Source organism: Castanea sativa, chromosome 4 (genome assembly GCF_040712315.1).
Source record: "Castanea sativa cultivar Marrone di Chiusa Pesio chromosome 4, ASM4071231v1".
In the NCBI taxonomy this organism is placed as follows: domain Eukaryota; kingdom Viridiplantae; phylum Streptophyta; class Magnoliopsida; order Fagales; family Fagaceae; genus Castanea; species Castanea sativa.
The window spans coordinates 9549001-9566593 of record NC_134016.1 but is presented as its reverse complement, the minus strand read 5'-3'; the positions used below and the strand labels follow the sequence as shown (position 1 = coordinate 9566593).

The window sequence follows — 17593 nt, the reverse complement described above, 5'->3', positions numbered from 1 at the left end:
GATGATGAGGATAAGGATCTAACATTCATAGCTAATGAGATTATCAAGCTTCTTCAATACAGGAAAAAGAATAAGGGTAAACCTCCTAGAAAATCTAAATTCTCTAGGAAGGGTAAGAGTGAGAAACCCCTCATCTAGTGCCATGAGTGTAAAGGTTTTAGTCAAATGAGGATAGAGTGCCCAAACTACCTTATGAAGGAAAGGACCAAGAAGTCAAAACATAAATGGTTGGTTGCTAGTTGGAGTGATATTGAGAATGACTCTTCTGATGAGTATGGGGATGAATGTGGTCACTTTATGGCTTTTGGTGCAACAATCGATAAGGTGATTGTGGAGAGTGCTAGTGACAGTGAGGATTCTTCTGATGATGAAGTACCCAAGAAATTTACCCTTTAGGAAGTCTATGATAAGCTATACATTGAATTTATAAAATCTGAAAAGACTTCTCATCTTTGTAGAAAAGAACTTAATAAGGTAAAAACTGAAAAAACTGATCTGTTAGTCAAACTAGATGAGACTACAAGGTAGTTGAGACTTTTGTTATAGAGAACATCTCATTAGAACAGAAGGTCAAGAATCTCGAGGTTGAGCTTAGTCAAGCTATAACTCAAATAAAGAGGATGTCTAGTGCAAAGCTTGATGAGGTATTGAGTGCTTAAAAGCCTAGTTCTGATAAGACTGGCTTAGGATATGCTTTTTCCTCTGGCCACTCCTTCTCCATGGCTTCTGGATCAAAGGCTATCTTTGTGCCCCAATTTGAGAAATGTGATAAAGGTATGAAATTCAAAACTGATTTGACTAATTCTAAATCCTTTCTTAGACCTCATATTTGTCACCACTGTGGTGTTTCTAGACACATTCGTCCTAATTGTTTTAAGTTGTATCATCAAAAGTAAGTGTCTAAACGGTAACATATTTTCTCTCAAGGACCTATATCTTTGTTTGTAGAGTTATAAAAAGTTTTGATCCTTTTAACTCAATTTCAGGAGAATTCTAATTCTTCTATTTCCTTTAGTAAACATACTAAGGCATGTGCCTTTTCATCTTCACGGTCAAAGACTCGTGCTGTTTGGGTGAGAAAGAAGCCTAATACTTAATTGTCTTTTTGTTTGTCCTCTACTTTAATTCTTTCTATCTAAAGTAGAATTCTCTTTGCTTGATTTCTTATCTACTTTTGGAATCATGCTTTCATGTATTTGCACATTTCTTTCATGCTTTCATGTTGTTTGTCTATTTTTGTTTGGTTGATTAGTTTGTTTTGTTGTTTTTCAAAATAAAAAAGAAAAAAAAAAAATACAAAAACAATGTGTGTTCGTGAATAGATGATGTATGTTTTCTTCACCTACCTCTACATGTATTGTTTCTTCTCTCTTTATACAAATGTTTCTTTATGTATGCAATCTTTATTTTTGTTTCACACTAAGATGCCTTGATGAGTTTTGTTTAAAGTGTTTCAGAAAGATAGGATGTCAAAATCTATTATGCCATGAACTCTCTTATTGTAAAGTTTTTCAAGAGTTTATGCTAAGGTTAGATTTTATTGTATTTAACAAGTGATTATGAGTTTAGTGATTTAAGACTTCTCTCATGATTCATTTGTTTGTTGTGGTTTTGTCACGGATTGCCAAAGGGGGAGATTGTTAAGACATGTGAGACTTGTTAGAAACATATGTTGTGTACATTGGTTAATTCTTTGACAAAATGCATTTTACTTGTAATTAGGTAGATCTAGGATGTGTTTAGTATTTCAAGAAACATGTTCAAGCCAAGTATTAAAGTTATGAAGATTGGACCAAGAAATAAGTGAAGAAAAGCTGTTTATTATAGCTCGACAGAAGCTGAATAGAATCTTGACAAAATTTCGACAGAAAATCTATTGAGATCTATTAAAGCTCGATAGAAGCTAGACATAAGCTCGACAGAAAATCTATCGAGATCTACGAAATCAAATTTTCAGATCTGATTTTCGGCTTATGCTGACATGTATGTGTATGGTGTAAAGTTGTTATTTATAACTATTTTGTGTTGGCTTTAATTCTGTGCCAAATTTGATTGTAATTTTATTCAATCATGTTTACCCTGTATTATATGTGGGATTTCTTTGTATGGGTTGTGTGTTAGAGAGAGTATGAAGACTCAAGCTTGTATTGAAAAAAGATTGGATTTCGCAGGTATTTTGCGGATAAGGTGACAGCTGGTGAAGAAAGAGTGGATTTTGCGAAGAGTTATGACAAATGAGGATAGCTGGTTTTTTAGAGTATTTTGCGGGTAAGGCCTTCCCGAGAAATACCCACGAAACATTTTGTTTTGCTGTTTTGGCTTATCTACTCCACCATGTCTTCACCCATACTATATATACCCACATATTGTAAGGAGTGCTTTTCAAAGAGAAAATCCTAGCAAACACACTTGAGAGTTAGAGATCGCTGTACCTATAATCCTCTACACAATCCTTAATGGTTTTCCTCATACTTTTACCTCTCCATATCTATATCCTTGAGAGGTAGATAGCCCAAATACTTACCACACCCATTTTGAGTGTCAAGTAAGGTTTTGGTGCTGCTGGGAAGCATTGGAACATTGAAAGGAGCTAAGCTTTGGTGGATGCAATCAGGCATATTGCGGGATCCAAAAAGTTAGACAAGACACGGTTCGGAGAAGCGTTGTTGGAGTTGGAGCTTGGAGGGCTTAGATGCATTGGGTAGATTAGGCTTGGAGGATCTCTTGCTATTCGTGTATCTCAACTTAATGTCTAGTGGATCAATTTACCGCTTAGAGGGCGGTAGAGAGGTTTTTCGCCGAGTTCTTCGGTTTCTACTTCGATAACACATCGCCATGTTGTCTTGTGTTTGCATTTTCCTTCCCTACTCTTTTACCTTTTATTTTACTGTTGTTATATGATGAATATGGCTTAGAGTAGTTTTATTGTTTCTTTGCTCGTATTTACTCTATTCCGCACTTAGTTAAGTTAGAGTAAAATCAACCGAACCGTAATCTTTTAATTTAGGGTCTGAACAGCTCTTGTGTGTTTGATACAAATCCGAGCTTTTATAGGGTTCTTTTCTCACAACCCTAGACATATATAAGGCTTATTTTAAAGGTCGTCACATAAGAGAATACGAGGAAAACACATGCACAAAAGTGACCGAGTGCCCTATTCTCTCTAAAAGAAGCTACTGCGCCTTTGCGCCTTAGAGTATTGTAATGAAGTGCTTCTTGATCTTCATTGTTGATAAAGTGAAGAACTTTGTAGCCAGCAACATCTTCAAGTTGCTGGAGTTAGTCACGTATTAAGAGCCTTGCATCATTGGTTAGTCACGTACTGGAATCCGTGCAAAAGGGTGGCGTTCATATATTGAATATTTCAGAGGTTCTGAAGCGGTAGAAGGATTTAATAGTAAATTCATCTACGGGAATTGTAGAGTTTAGGGACAAATATTTTGTACTAGATTTGAAACTTCTCTTTATTATAATGGATTGCTTTTCGGGAAGGTTTCCTCCCAAGTTTTTTACTATGACACTAGTTTATTTCATTGGTTTTCTTGGATCATCATATCTTGTCTTATTTATTATTTCACTGTGCATGATATTGACATGATATATATTGATGTTAGTTTGTTTTAACAAGGTTTATTCATAATAAATTTAATTAACAATTTGGGTTTAAAACCTATTAATTCTAGTAACTAGGATCTGATTTCCCAACAAACTTAAAATTTAACAAGGTACTCATAAAAAAGATAGGAATGAAAATTTTATTAGAGTACTTCAAACTCACAAACAAAGAGATTAGGCTACTGTCTTGAGAGCATACTACAACTTTTTCTCTCACAACACTTTCACATCATACATCCATCCCCTTTTATAGGGTGAAGCTACAAAAGTTGTCGTTATTGTCATTACGCTTTGTTTAATAACAAAAAATTCTAGAATGTGAAAGACTCAAAGATACAAACGTTATGGAATAACAATAGACACAAACAGTTATGAAAAAACAAAAGACATAAATTATTATAAAATACCAAGAGGCACTTTTTGGTTTACCACTTCCAACGAAAAGACGGGATCTGTAAATAGCAATTACAGAAATGGCCAACACAATGAATGCAAAACCAAAAGGCTAAGGTGTACGTGCTAAGGTTGCGTTTGAGTCAGCAGGGATTTTGATGTTCACAAATCTCAAAGGAAGCTTTTGTTTTCTGCATACTCTGTCATTGAATAGCGCAGCTTCACAGCTACAGTCCTGCAAACATGCATCCTCGCAATCCTGTTTGGTTGACAATAATGACTGAGAATAAGTAACATTCTCCCATATGATACCAGGCACTTCTTCCATGGTGGTATTCATGCCTTTTTCATTGCAATTTTCTGTGGTGGAATTCCTTTCACAGCCTAAAGTTCTTTTGCTCTCATCAATAAATACAAAACCAGGAAGACATGTGCAATTTATATTATTACCACCACATAAACCCCTAGGAAAACATATGTTAACGCCTGGTTCAGTTAAAGGTGACCATATAATTGACCAACTACCATTCTGTTCCTGAAGATTGTATGAGTATAGCCGCAAGAATCCGTCATCCTCCATTCTCAGACGGTAGAGTACGGTACCCTTAGCAGAATTTTTTGATGGAGATATAGTCAAATTGAAACTGCTGTTGGTCACGTAAAGAAAACCATGATCATCAAGGTTTAGACTCCCATTCGGTATACCACTACTTGTTGACCAATAGCCATATTCTATTGTTAATTGGTTCCAACTGGGTATAGCGCGACATATCCATCTTGTTGCATGACGGCACGAAATCTACCCGTTGATTGGTTAGACTCAGACACACTGGACTTCAACACAACGAAATCGTCACAAGTAGTCGCTGAGTTGGTAAAAGGGTATCTGTTGGATGTTGGAAACTCTCCCATATTGAAAGGTTACTTGAATTATAGACAACAAAGTTGCCTGTATCAAGTATGGAAGCTGAACTAGCAGAACTAAAATTTGCCACGCTTGTCTCTGCTCCTTGCGCTGATTGCAGAACCAAACGTCCATCACTTGTGAAATTCAATGTGACTTGAGCAGAAACTGGAGGATTGTCTCCGTTGGCTGTCCAGACTACAGTCTCTTGAGGAATCCCAGCAAGAAAAACTCCTACAGCATAGCCATTGCCTTGTTTGTAGAATCCAAAGGCATATAGACCAGAAGGTGATAGCCATGAAGAGTTAGTGGTAGGTGTTAAAATAGAGCCTGGCTTCACAATAGATTGCCCTTGTTGAGCTTCTACTATGAAAATGGATGAGAGGAGAAAAAGAAAGGAAAATAGGAGTCATCATTGAAGAATGGAATACTTCTATGTGTGTTTTTGCCTGGTTGAACTAATTAAGATATCCAGCTTCGTATATATGGCCAATAAAACGTGCACAAAGCAATAAAACAAGTTTTTCTTTTCTTTTTTGGGTCAATACAATACAAAAGACTGAAAGAGTAACCATTACGCCAATTACTTTCGTTCTAGATAACAAAAATAAAAAAACAAGTATGCCAATTTCTTTCTCGGGTCGGAGATTTGAAGAAAAGTCAATGCTGACAAAAAATAAATTAATAATAAAGATGTTTAGATCAGCTTATTTGGTTGAAATTAAATTTTTTTTACTAAAAGTGCTATAGATAAATGTAAAAATTAGTTGAAATACGATAATAAGACTAATAAATAATACCAAAAAGTGTAGTGGAGCTCATGAATAATAATAAAAATAAGTTAAATAATAAAATAAAATGACTTTTTAATTTGGAGTCAAATATACACTAAATAAGTGAATTTATTACAAGTATATAAATACTAACAAGAAAACAAAAAATAAAATAAAAAGTATGCATATATCTTTCTAGGGATAAGAAGCCAAGTCCCTACTGACTAGTGGGACTATGTTTTTTTTTATAGCTTATGTTCTGGGTTCAATTGAACCCGACTTTCAATTTCTTTTTTAATATATATTCAATTGAACCCGGCTTTGAATTTCTTTTTTAATACATATATATATAATATTTTTTATTACTTTAATTTACCCTCAAAATATTTTTGCACACTCTAACTTTCTTTTTTTGAAGGCAAAACCAATATCATTTAATTACCAATAGCAATCGAGTCCAAATACAAAGCTTCTAAAGTCGGTGGAGGAGAATCCTCCAATTAAACAATATCCTCACTAATATGCTTAGCAAAACGAGCTAAAGAATGTGCTACCCCATTGGCGCTACGTCGAATGCCCCGAAATTCCACATGTCGCATCCTTCCAGCCGAGCAACGAATATCATCATAAAGATTTCCCAAGCGAGACCAATCTGTCTAAGCTGAGACAATAGACTTCATCACAGTTGAATTATCTCCCTCCACAATTAAATCTGCAAACCCAGCATCTATCGCAAATTCCATAGCTTGTCTACACGCCAAAACCTCTGCCTCTTCACTATCCATCACTGCATTGCCCCTTGATGACAACACTGCCATAACCTCACCCATTTCATTCCAAATAATCACACCAACACCTGAAGCTAAAGCATCCATGAAGATCGCTGCATCAAAATTTAGTTTAAATATCATACCTTCAGGTGGCAGCCATGACTGTAAGTGACCAATAGTAACAGGGACCGCTAATTGTGACTGTGCCTCCTTATACTCCTCTAAAAAGCTGCTAGCCCGCACATTGAACCTACCCGGTTCTTGCAAACTACCTCCATGCACAACCCGATTACGTTGATGCCAAATTAGCCACCCTTGCACCAAGAAAAGCTCAAGCACGTCCTCAGAAACCTTTTGCATAAGATTCTCAAATAAATGTATTATATCATCCTGATCAGTCAGCCCTTTCTACAAGATTCGGTGTGCACATCTAGCCCACACATCCTGAGCTGCTCCACACTCACACAGTGCATGTATTGTAGTTTCAGGAAATCGGTTGCAAATGGGGCACATATTATTCTCTAAAATCCGCCGCTGCCGTAACCTGTCATAAGTAGGAAGAATATTGTGAAATAGTTGCCACGCAAAGACTTTAATCTTATTTGGGATGTGAAGCTGCCAAATTCTTGTCCAAACTTTGCTGCTAGACATCATATTAGACCCTTCTCCCTTCTGGCTTGCCTCTTTCATCAAAATCCTTGCCGTATGGTAACTAGACTTCACTGAGTATCTTCCATTTTTATTGTGAAGAGAAACCATCACATTTGGTACACACCGTCGACTTAGCGGAATCCGATAAATGGCCTAAGCATCATACCTATTATAAACCGCATCGATGAAGCCACGATTCCATTGAAAATTTGCCCAATCTATCAACTCCGACACATGCCAACTTTCATCTATTTCATTGGGTGGAACCAGAATTTTATTAGTTGGATGGTTTGGAATCCACTTGTCTGACAAAGCCCGAATAGAAGAGCCTGTACCCACACGTCAGCAACATCCTTTTCTCAAAATCGGCTGAGCTGCAAGTAAGCTCTTCCAAACATAGGAGCTGTGTGGATGATCAACCGCCTCCAAAAAGGTGCAACGAGGGAAATATTTAACCTTAAAGCATCGGTAAAGAAGAGAATTATGATCAGTTAACATTCTCCACCCTTGCTTTGCCAACGTCGCTAGATTGAAACTTCGAATGTCTCTAAAACCTATACCTCCCTCCTTTTTTGGCTGAACAAGTGAATCCCAACTCTTCCAATGAATCTTCTTATCATCCCCACATTGACCCCACCAAAACCTTGCACACATCATATTTAATTCATGACAAAGTTTTTCTGGAAGTTGAAAAACTCCCATCGTATATGTAGGAATTGATTGAGCCACAGCTTTGATGAGGACTTCCTTCCCAGCTTTAGATAACAACTTCCCTTTCCACCCCTGAATCTTCTTCCAAACCCTCTCTTTGAGAAAAGAGAAAGCTTGATATTTTGATTTGCCAATCAATGTGGGTAGTCCCAGATAGGATTCAAATTTGTCCACCTCCTTCACCCCCAATGCATCGGTTATTAAAACCCTTTGCACCTCTGTTGTATTGCTACTAAAAAACACTGAGGATTTTTCTAAATTGATGCATTGGCCAGAAGCCACAACATACAACTCCAAGACTTCAGAGATCACATGCACTTCCTCCTGTTTAGTTTGACAAAACAGAAGAGAGTCATTAGCAAAAAGCAAGTGGGAAATGGTGGGGGCATTCTGACTAATAGACACGCCATGCAGCCGACCATTCTCCTCCTCCCTAGCCAACAGAGATGTAAAGGCCTCAGCACAAATCAAAAATAAATAGGGGGATAAGGGATCACCCTGGCGAATCCCTCTAGTAGGCCTGAAATTACCATATGCTTTGCCATTAATACGGACTGAGAAAGAGGAAGTAGTGACACAACTCATAATCCGGTCAACCCATCCTTGAGGAAAGCCCAATTTTATCATCATTCCTTTCAAAAAAGACCACTCAACCCTGTCATACGCCTTGCTAATATCCAGCTTTAATGCAAGAGCACCTTTTTTTACCCTTTTTCCTGCCATGCATAGCATGCAAAGTTTCATAGGCCACAAGCACATTATCAATTATCAATCGTCCTGGAACAAAAACACTTTAAGTAGGTGAAATTAATTGGGGCAAGATCAACTTCAATCTGTTAGCCAGTACCTTAGAAATAATTTTATGAATAACGTTGCACAGGCTAATAGGTCTAAAATCTGACATTTTTTCTGGAGACTTCACCTTAGGAATGAGCACGATATGGGTGTAATTTATTTCAGGCAACATATTATTAGTATTCAAAAATTCCAAAACAGCATTAGTCACATCATTACCAACAATATGCCAAAATTTTTGATAGAAAATGGCATTCATACCATCCGGTCCAGGCGCTTTAGTTGGTCCCATTTGAAACAACGCCAACTTTACCTCATCAGCACTAAACTCACTGGATAAAATATGAAGCATATCTGAAGACATCTTGTGATTGACTGCATTAAGACATTCATCCATCCGGTCACATACACCTGAAGAAAATATATTTTCAAAATAGTGGACTGCCACCTCCGCTACATCCTCAATCTCATCAACCCACACCCCTTCAGAATTTTTAATGCCCTGTATAAAATTCCTACGACGCCGTTGCGAAGCCTTTGAGTGAAAAAATTTAGTGTTTTTATCCCCAGACTTTAGCCAAGACAACCGAGAGCATTGTGCCCAAAATATTTCTTGCTTAAGAAGAAGATCATCAAGTTGTTTACTAGCTGCCACAAAGTCAAACCTGGTTTCCACATTTTGATCACTCTCATTTAACCTCTCAAGCATCTTCTTTAATCTTTTTATTTCGGCCACCTGAGGATTTGTCCTAGATGAGCCCCATGCATGTAAATCATCCCCACATTGCTTTATTTTTGCATTAACACTGGCCATTGACAAACCTCCACACCCCATTCGGTCCCATGCATCTTCAACCACCTTCTCACAATCCTCATCTAACAACCACACTTCTTCAAACTTAAAACCCCGTGCAATTCTCCCATGAAACCTGTTATCCCTCCCGGTCTGTAATAGTATTGGCAAGTGGTCTGAAGCATGTGAGAATTTATGTGACACAGTGCTTGCCGAAAACATATCAGTCCACTCCTTATTCGCAACCACTCGATCAAGCCTTTCTCTAGCATTTGCTGCACCTGTACGCTTGTTATTCCAAGTAAATTTATATCCATGAAATCCCAAATCCATCAAATGACAAGCCTCCAAAGCAGCCCCAAAATCCTCCATTTGTTTTACTGGTGGCGAGTGAATACTCAACTTCTCCGACGAGTGTAAAAGCACACTCTAACTTAATTTGCACACTTTGATCATATATCAGCTCAGCCTAAAGTCACACAAATCAGCTCATTCCAAAATTAATTAAACAACAACACAAATTATAGACCTCTTTATCTCTCTTAGATCTTTGACCTCATTCTCATTAGGGTCGACTCAACCTATTATGTGAATTAGGCAATTGTCGAAGGCTCCCAAATAGAAAAAAAAAAACCCCAAATTTTAACCAATAGAATCTTAAATATTAGTCAGTAGATAAAAAAAAAAAAAAAAAATTTATCAAAGAAAAAAATTAAAAATTAAAAAAAAATTATTACAAATTTTACTATATAAAAACTTATGTAATAATGAATAAGATGTGTGTATTTCAACCAATATAAATGTACCTCTTTTGCACACACTAACACACATTTATAGTTTGGCCTCTAGTAATTTTTTGATGTTAGCTTTAGGTATTAGGTGGGTTGATGTGATATGACCCAATTTTGTTACTTTGTTATATTGATTTTACTAACGTATAGACTTAGAGCATTTATTAGTAAATTAATTTTTTTTTTTTTATGAAAAAAGGAAAATGTTGTAGACTTTTTTCACTATTTTTTCAACTTTTCATAAATTTTTTTCTAAAATTGATTATTAATGTATGCCGAACATACATTAACTAGATAATTTTTTTTCTTTTAACATAGGATATTGTATAATATGCTAATATAGACCCGGTTCTTTTATTTATGCAAGTGGGTTTGCACGACTTGGAATTGAGATCAGGTGTAATTAGTATGGATGGTTGAGATTTAAATCTCAACTACTAAATAAAAAAATGGGATAAAGTAAAAAAAATAAAAATAAAAAAGTTAAAAAAATTGTGAAACTTAGGTGAATTGCACGGTACAATTGCTAAATCCAAATAAAAACTGATCAGATTGTATAGTGTTAGTGGATATGGTTAGCATATCATTATTAGATGAATTATTAAAATATTACCGCATCATTTCTTTTCATTTCTTTTTTTGATGGATTTCTACATCATTTTTTGACGTTAAATCAATTTAAATATTTGTGAACCATGATCTGCACGTGCAAAAGATTCAAACAGCGCATTCCACATCTCTTCTGAAGAAGTGTCTTGTCCGGTTGTCCCACACAATCCCAGCGCGTCTTCAGATAGTGTACCAAACCGAAGCAATTCCAGAGACTACAGTCTAGATTCACACAACGTTTAGCATTTGAGACACGAATGTACTTCTAAAAAACCATTGGAAACTCACCATTCAGATTGGGTTTTACGAAGCTGAAATTTTGAATGAGTCAGCTTAATATTTATTATATTCACAGCTGGCGGATAAGTGCCATAGTGATGAGAATGAACCCAGTTATAAGAATGCCAACACGTTGGTTGGTTTAATGGTAAGGAGTTCGTGGCCTTGCTTGTCAGGCTTGGATTCGAATCCCTCCATAGCCAATTGTTAGTGGGCATCCTTGGTAGGGTTGACCCCCACATGGTCTGGTGAAAACGGCCAAAGCTTAAGTCAGACCTACTGACACCCTGCCCGGGAGAGTAATATAGCCATAAAAGCCCCCATTTTCATTAACCAAAAATAAAAAAAAAGAACCTAGTTATAAAAATGAATTACCACATGAGAATATATAATTACTTTGAAATGTAATATAATTTATAATTTATTTTTAAAATTTAAAATTTTATAATAAATAATTTAATTTTCATTAAAATTATACAATTTTAAAAAATAATTTTTATCTTTTTTTTTTAACAAATATATAGTTTTATCATTTTTTTTGTTTTTTTATTAATATTTTTAAAATTTCAAAATTTATTATTCAAATTTATCATTCTTTTAAGAAGATTATCATTATTATAATAAATACTTATCATATAATTATAACTGATATTACTCAAATAATAACTCTATGAAAAAGTATGGGATGAAATCCAATCAATCAATATATACATAAACAAAGACATGGAGAGTATGAATTTTTGTCATGGGTGTATCCTTGAAATTTTCCTTATTTAAACTTTTAGATCAACAAAGTTTCTATTTATATCAAAGTATTACTTCATTAAATTAGTCAATGGAGTAAATGTATATATTAGATCAACAAAGTTTTTATATTTATAATTGTGCATTAATTATTTTTATTAGATGGACTTATATGATTACATTTATAAACTTTATTTTAAAAAAATCTTTATTTGGAATAATAATAATAATATTAGTAATAACAATAGTTTTTTTTTTGTTGTTGAGAAACTAGTAATAACAATAGTTGATTTGGAAAATGACGCTGTTATATATTAAAAATATGATTCTATATAATTAAAAAGATTACTAATAGGATATATACATTTAGTTTTTACGTTAAGTATTTTAAGTGGTGCATTAATTATTTAACTATATTTCCACTTTTAAGTGGTGCGTTAAAAGTATAAAAAAATTATTAAAGGATATTTGTATTTTTATTTATCAAAACGATATTTGCATTCTTAAGTAGGCATGAAAGATGACTATCTATATTGATCACTATATTATGCAAGTATGATGAAATCATTAAACTATTATTTTCTTTTTATATGTTGTCTATAAAAATAGAATACTGAATATTGTAACTAATAACAAAATTAACAGCACTTAACAAAAGAGTACAACCTCCAATGCAAGCCAATGACTAAAATAGAAGAGCATTCACAATAAAGATCTTAAAAGCTAAAAACTCCAATTTTAAGAACTCATTCCAAAAAAAAAAAATAATAATAATAAAATAAAATAAAATAAAACACACTACAACGTTGTTTCTTGTAAGTGCACAATTGCACCTGGACCCAAAAACACACGTGGGCTCAGGCCCAATGAGCCTTAAACAATGAAATTTGTAGAGTGTGGACTCGCAATCTAGTTTAGTGATATTCGAAACTTGATGAACATGCTAGAATGTTACAGTATTTGCAAACAACGGACAAAGAAGGCAAATGAACCTCCTCGGACGTAAGCCGAGGACGATTTATTTATTATTTCTCTTTTCTTTCTTTCAAAGGTTACAGTTCTTAGTATTTGTCTAGCCACCGCCCCTTTTTCTTTACCCTCTTCCCTCCTTAAATACTTCTTCTTCTTTCCTCTTTATCCACGTGTAACGCAAATCACCTTATTAGACACTTGTCTTATCCACCACCCTCTGGAAGTCTTCAAATGATAGTAAGAAGGCTGACTTCCACTATTCAGGGGTCATTTCCCCATTAATGCGGCTAGGGAGGTAGGTGCAGGGTCTTTAATGTGGAGGTAGCAGCATTTTTCTAAGATATTTCTTTCACTTCGTAGTGTCTAAAGGGTATTTAGATCCCCCTTTTAACCAACAGTTCGTCCAAAACACTGCCTTGATCTTTTTGGCGAATCCCAGGGTCTTCGTGGGTCTTTCCGAGGAGAGATTCGTCCTCGGACTCTCGACCTATGGGCCGACCTGCAGCTCTAGAGGCTTTTAGTCTAAAACGAACTAGCGCCCATCAATAAAGCCCAAGGCCCAAATACTTATTTAGGTCCTTTTATTCCCCACAATAGCCCCTCAAAACTTTATTTTTCCTCATCCGAGGAGAAAAATAGAGTTTAGATCCGACTAGAGCTCCCTCCACACATTTCTTAGATCAACACGCGTGTGGAGACCGTTTCGTTCCTAGAAAATGCCGTTTGGCGCTTCGAATTCCAGAATGCGCGCATTTATGACCGCAAGTTACACCCTGTTCCCCACGTTCAACGGTGAGATGAACATCCAACGGCCCGTGTCCCCCCCTAAAAATTTGGGTGGGAAGAATCCAATTTTGAGGCCGCCTCCCGCACGTCATGACGTTTGGAAATCTGCGCCTTCATTCATTTCTTCAGAATTCAATCACATCAGAGCGTCAATCATCATCTTTTCTCTCTAGAAACCCGTGGAACTTCGCATAACTACAAACTTGTAAGTTCTTACTTACTCTACTCCTTTCTCCTTGGATTCTATCCTCGGCTTTCTCCTTAACCACTTTCCTCTTGAAACTTGCCCTTTCCTTTCTCTTAGATGGGTAGATTTAAGTGCTTAGTTGATACCGCCACTGGGATGGAAGGCTTTAGGGCCAAGTATCAGATTCCCAGTGACATAGGCTTGAAGTACTGTCCGGCGGAAGCCATAGGTGGTTCTAGGAAGACGGGAGAGGTTATCATCCCTATGATTGCCTTCATAGAAGGTGGGATGACCCTCCCTATGAGAAGTGTAACTAGGGAATACATTCGCAGCCATAGGTTATGCCCCGACCAATGCGCACCCAACGTATTTAGAGTCCTAAGAAGTGTCGACACTCTAAATGAGCAGATGGGCTTGAACCTCACATGGCACGATGTTGCCTTTATGTATGAATGCCACAAACTTACAAAAGTAGGTTATTACATTAAATCACGGTCTAGTGTAGTTAGATTAATTTCTTGTCTGCCCAAGTCCAATAAAGGCATGAAGGATGACTACCTCATCGCCTCAGGCAACTGGCACGACGGCCCTCACTGCCTAGTCGTATGGGGAGACCTAGGTGTGACTCCTTAGGAGTTAATTTCTCTACCCCGAACTTTAATCTCAAAATCTTCTAATATTTATTTCCTTTTGCACACTGCCGATTTCGATTTCTCATATGCATTACAGATCTGACCATACTTGGCTTCTTTGGTATCCTTTCTCGTAAATAAACAACTCGTGCGCCCAAGTCTGAGCCACTGCAACGTTGCTGACCTAAACCGCGTACTGTGCTCAGAAGTGTTTGTGAGTGAAGACCTGCAACTTAGAGCGGCTCACCTAATACTAGGGTATGACCCTATATCCTTGGATTTCCAGGAGATAGAGAACGCGATTATCGCGGGGGATAGGAGGCGCAAGAGAATAAACGTAGCAAGGCTGCACTTTCTTGCCAACCACGACATTCTTGACGAGCCCAACACCATCCTATACATGCGACCCATCGCGGCGATACCTCTCTCAACGCACTCTCAGACAACCGCTGCCCTGGAGGAGCAAGTGTCCTCATCGCACTCGTTGGACGAGGAGATAGACCAATTCCAGCTCGTGGACATCGAAAGACCCCGAGGAAGCCAGTTTGTCGTACTCACTGACGAGGAAGATGAGCTCACCGAGGCCTCTGGAGTTGCAGGTTTAATAGTTGCCCGACTTGACGACGATTCCGAGGAGGAGGAAATGGATGTGCTCCAAGGCCTTCTGGCTAAGAGAGGCGAGAAAGTCGCCCAAAAAAGAGCGGGAGGGTCCCAAGTTCCTCCGTCCTTGCCACCACCCCCTCTTCCAGCCGATCCTAAACCTCTGGTTGAGGAGCCCAAGAAGAAAAGAAAGGGGGAGGTCGAGGAGGCTAGTGGCGAAAAACAGAAGAAGCCCTGACAGCAATCACAGCAAGCTCAGCAGCAGAAACTGGACAAAGGCAAGGGACGTGCTCGTTCAGTTGAAAGCAGGAAAATCAGGGACATGGCCGAAGTGCGCCGAGCATCGGCTACTTGGTCTCCCAATTTGAGATTGGACGGAGCACTAATCTCTTGCCAATCCAGCATTAGGGCATTCCAACAAGGCCACACCCACCACCTGGCCGAGGCGTTGGAACGTCCCCTTCTGCTGCCCAAGGATATGGAAGCCTTGGAAAAAATGAGCCAGCCTCAGTTATTCCTTTCTTTGAAAAGGGAATTAGCCTTGGTAAGTTTCACTTCTTATGAATATTTCATTTTTCATGATATCGGATTATTAGTAAGTGTTTTCCTGCATCTAACTCTCTGATACTTTGTCACAGGCCATTCAAGAGGTCTTTGCTATCGAGAAATTTGTGGAGGATTCTCAGAAGAAGGCCGGAATGGAGTAGGAGATTCGGCTGGAGATTGAGAAGTCCCTGGGCCAGGCCCTTGCAGAAAACGAGAAACTCTCCTCCTCTCAGCTGGCCAACCTAAAAAGAGAAAGAGACGGTGCCGAGGCTAGCCTGAGAACGATGAGGACTCAAGTGGAGGGGCAGCGCAAGCTTCTCCATCAAAAGACGATGAGCTCACCAACGCACAGAAGGAACGCTCTGACTTGGAGAAGGAGCTGGCGCAGATGAAGAAGGAAGCTCGCACCTTCAAGGATTCACTAGAGGCTGTGAAGAAGGCTAGCTAAAAGGAAGGGGTAACGGCGATAGAAGATCAGTTGATAGAGGCGTTCGCGGCCTTGTGCCGAGAATACTGTCTACAGGTCTGGGGCGAAGCCTTAAATGCAGCAGGGGTTCCTTCAGCTTCCGAGCTGAGGAAGCCTGAGAACGTTTGGCTTCCCTTGACATATAGGAGATAGATGAGGCTCCTATTGTCGCACCTGCCCCTGAGACAGCCACTTATGCTCTCCCTCCTGCGATTCCTGAACCCATTTCGGATCCTACAGAACATACAGGTTCCCATAAAGAGAAGGAAGGGTATGAAGGTGTCGAGAAAGACCCAAGCCAAAGTGTGGAGCCCACCGTCCCTCCAACAACTACAGCAGACAAAGGGAAACAAGTCCTGTCTTCCTTTGAGTTGGAGCTAAAAAACACTGAGGCTACCAGCATTTCTCAATAAGACCCCCCTCCAAAAAATTAGGGCCGAGCCTAGGGCTTCTTTCTCTTTGTAATTAAGATTTTGCATGTAATGTATGTCAGACTAATTAATGAAAGACAGTTTCGTTTGATTTTCATTTGACTTGTATTTATTTTATCTTTGCGTTTGCCATAAGAATTCCTCTCAAACTACATCTCCTGAGTATATCAAGCACGAAATAATAACGAACGCCTAACGGGCTAACTTAACTTTTTGCAAACATTTGAAAAGTAAAGTGTTCAAGAACCTACCAAAAACAAATTTGGTTTAGATGGTAAAGAGTGCCACACTTTACAAATCCACATGATACTTAGGATTTGTAACCTGGAACACTAATTTTAGTAAAGTGTGGGGTCCGAGGACCCTACCTGATCAAATTTCTGCTTGATACTTAAAGATGTATGACTTAAAATTCTATTTAAACATGATTCTGTTTAACAAATGATAAGACATCAATTTCCACAAGATATGTGGTCCGAGGACCATACTTAACCAAATTTCTGTTTGACATTTAGTGATAGTAACTTAAGATGTTAATTTCCCCAGAGTAGAAGGTCTGTAGACCCGGCATAACTAAGGTTCTGTTTAACAAATGATAAGGCATCAATTTCCACAAGGTATGTGGTCCGAGGACCATGCATTACCAAGTTTCTGTTTGATATTTAAGAACATATCAATTTCCACAAGGTATGTGGTCCGAGGACCATGCATTACCAAGTTTCTGTTTGATATTTTAGAACATATCAATTTCCACAAGGTATGTGGTCCGAGGACCATGCATTACCAAGTTTCTGTTTGATATTTTGAGAGTTGTAATTAATAAGCCCATATACATTTATAATTTAAACCACAAACGACAAAAGTGCCTTTTATTAATAATAATACCTTCGGAGGTTGTTTACATTCCACGGGCGTTGTACAACTTTTTCATCTAGATCAGCTAGTCGATATGACCCTATGCCTGCTACAAAAATAATCCGATATGGTCCTTCCCAGTTCGGTCTTAGTTTACCCCAAGCTGGGTTTCTAGCAGTACCTACAACTTTTCTCAAAACCAAATCCCCAGGCTCAAGTGGCTTGAGCTTCACATGGGCATCATACCCTCGTTTAAGCTTCTGCTGATAATAAGCCATTTGGACCATAGA

The 17593-nt window shown here is 37.8% G+C and overlaps 1 protein-coding gene and 1 pseudogene across 1 annotated transcript; both read right to left on the bottom strand.

Annotated features, from left to right (window-relative positions):
* Window positions 1-4120: 4120 nt before the first annotated feature.
* On the bottom strand, window positions 4121-5328 carry LOC142632423 (G-type lectin S-receptor-like serine/threonine-protein kinase LECRK2; annotated as a pseudogene).
* Window positions 5329-6341: 1013 nt separating this feature from the next.
* Window positions 6342-9777, bottom strand: LOC142632422 (uncharacterized). Its single transcript, XM_075806827.1, has 5 exons — window positions 8874-9777; window positions 7667-8533; window positions 7273-7435; window positions 6897-7185; window positions 6342-6806 (listed from the first exon to the last, which is right to left on the bottom strand). Exons 1-5 carry the CDS (start codon window positions 9775-9777, stop codon window positions 6342-6344), a joined length of 2688 nt encoding a protein of 895 aa, XP_075662942.1.
* Between the last annotated feature and the right edge of the window lie 7816 nt (window positions 9778-17593).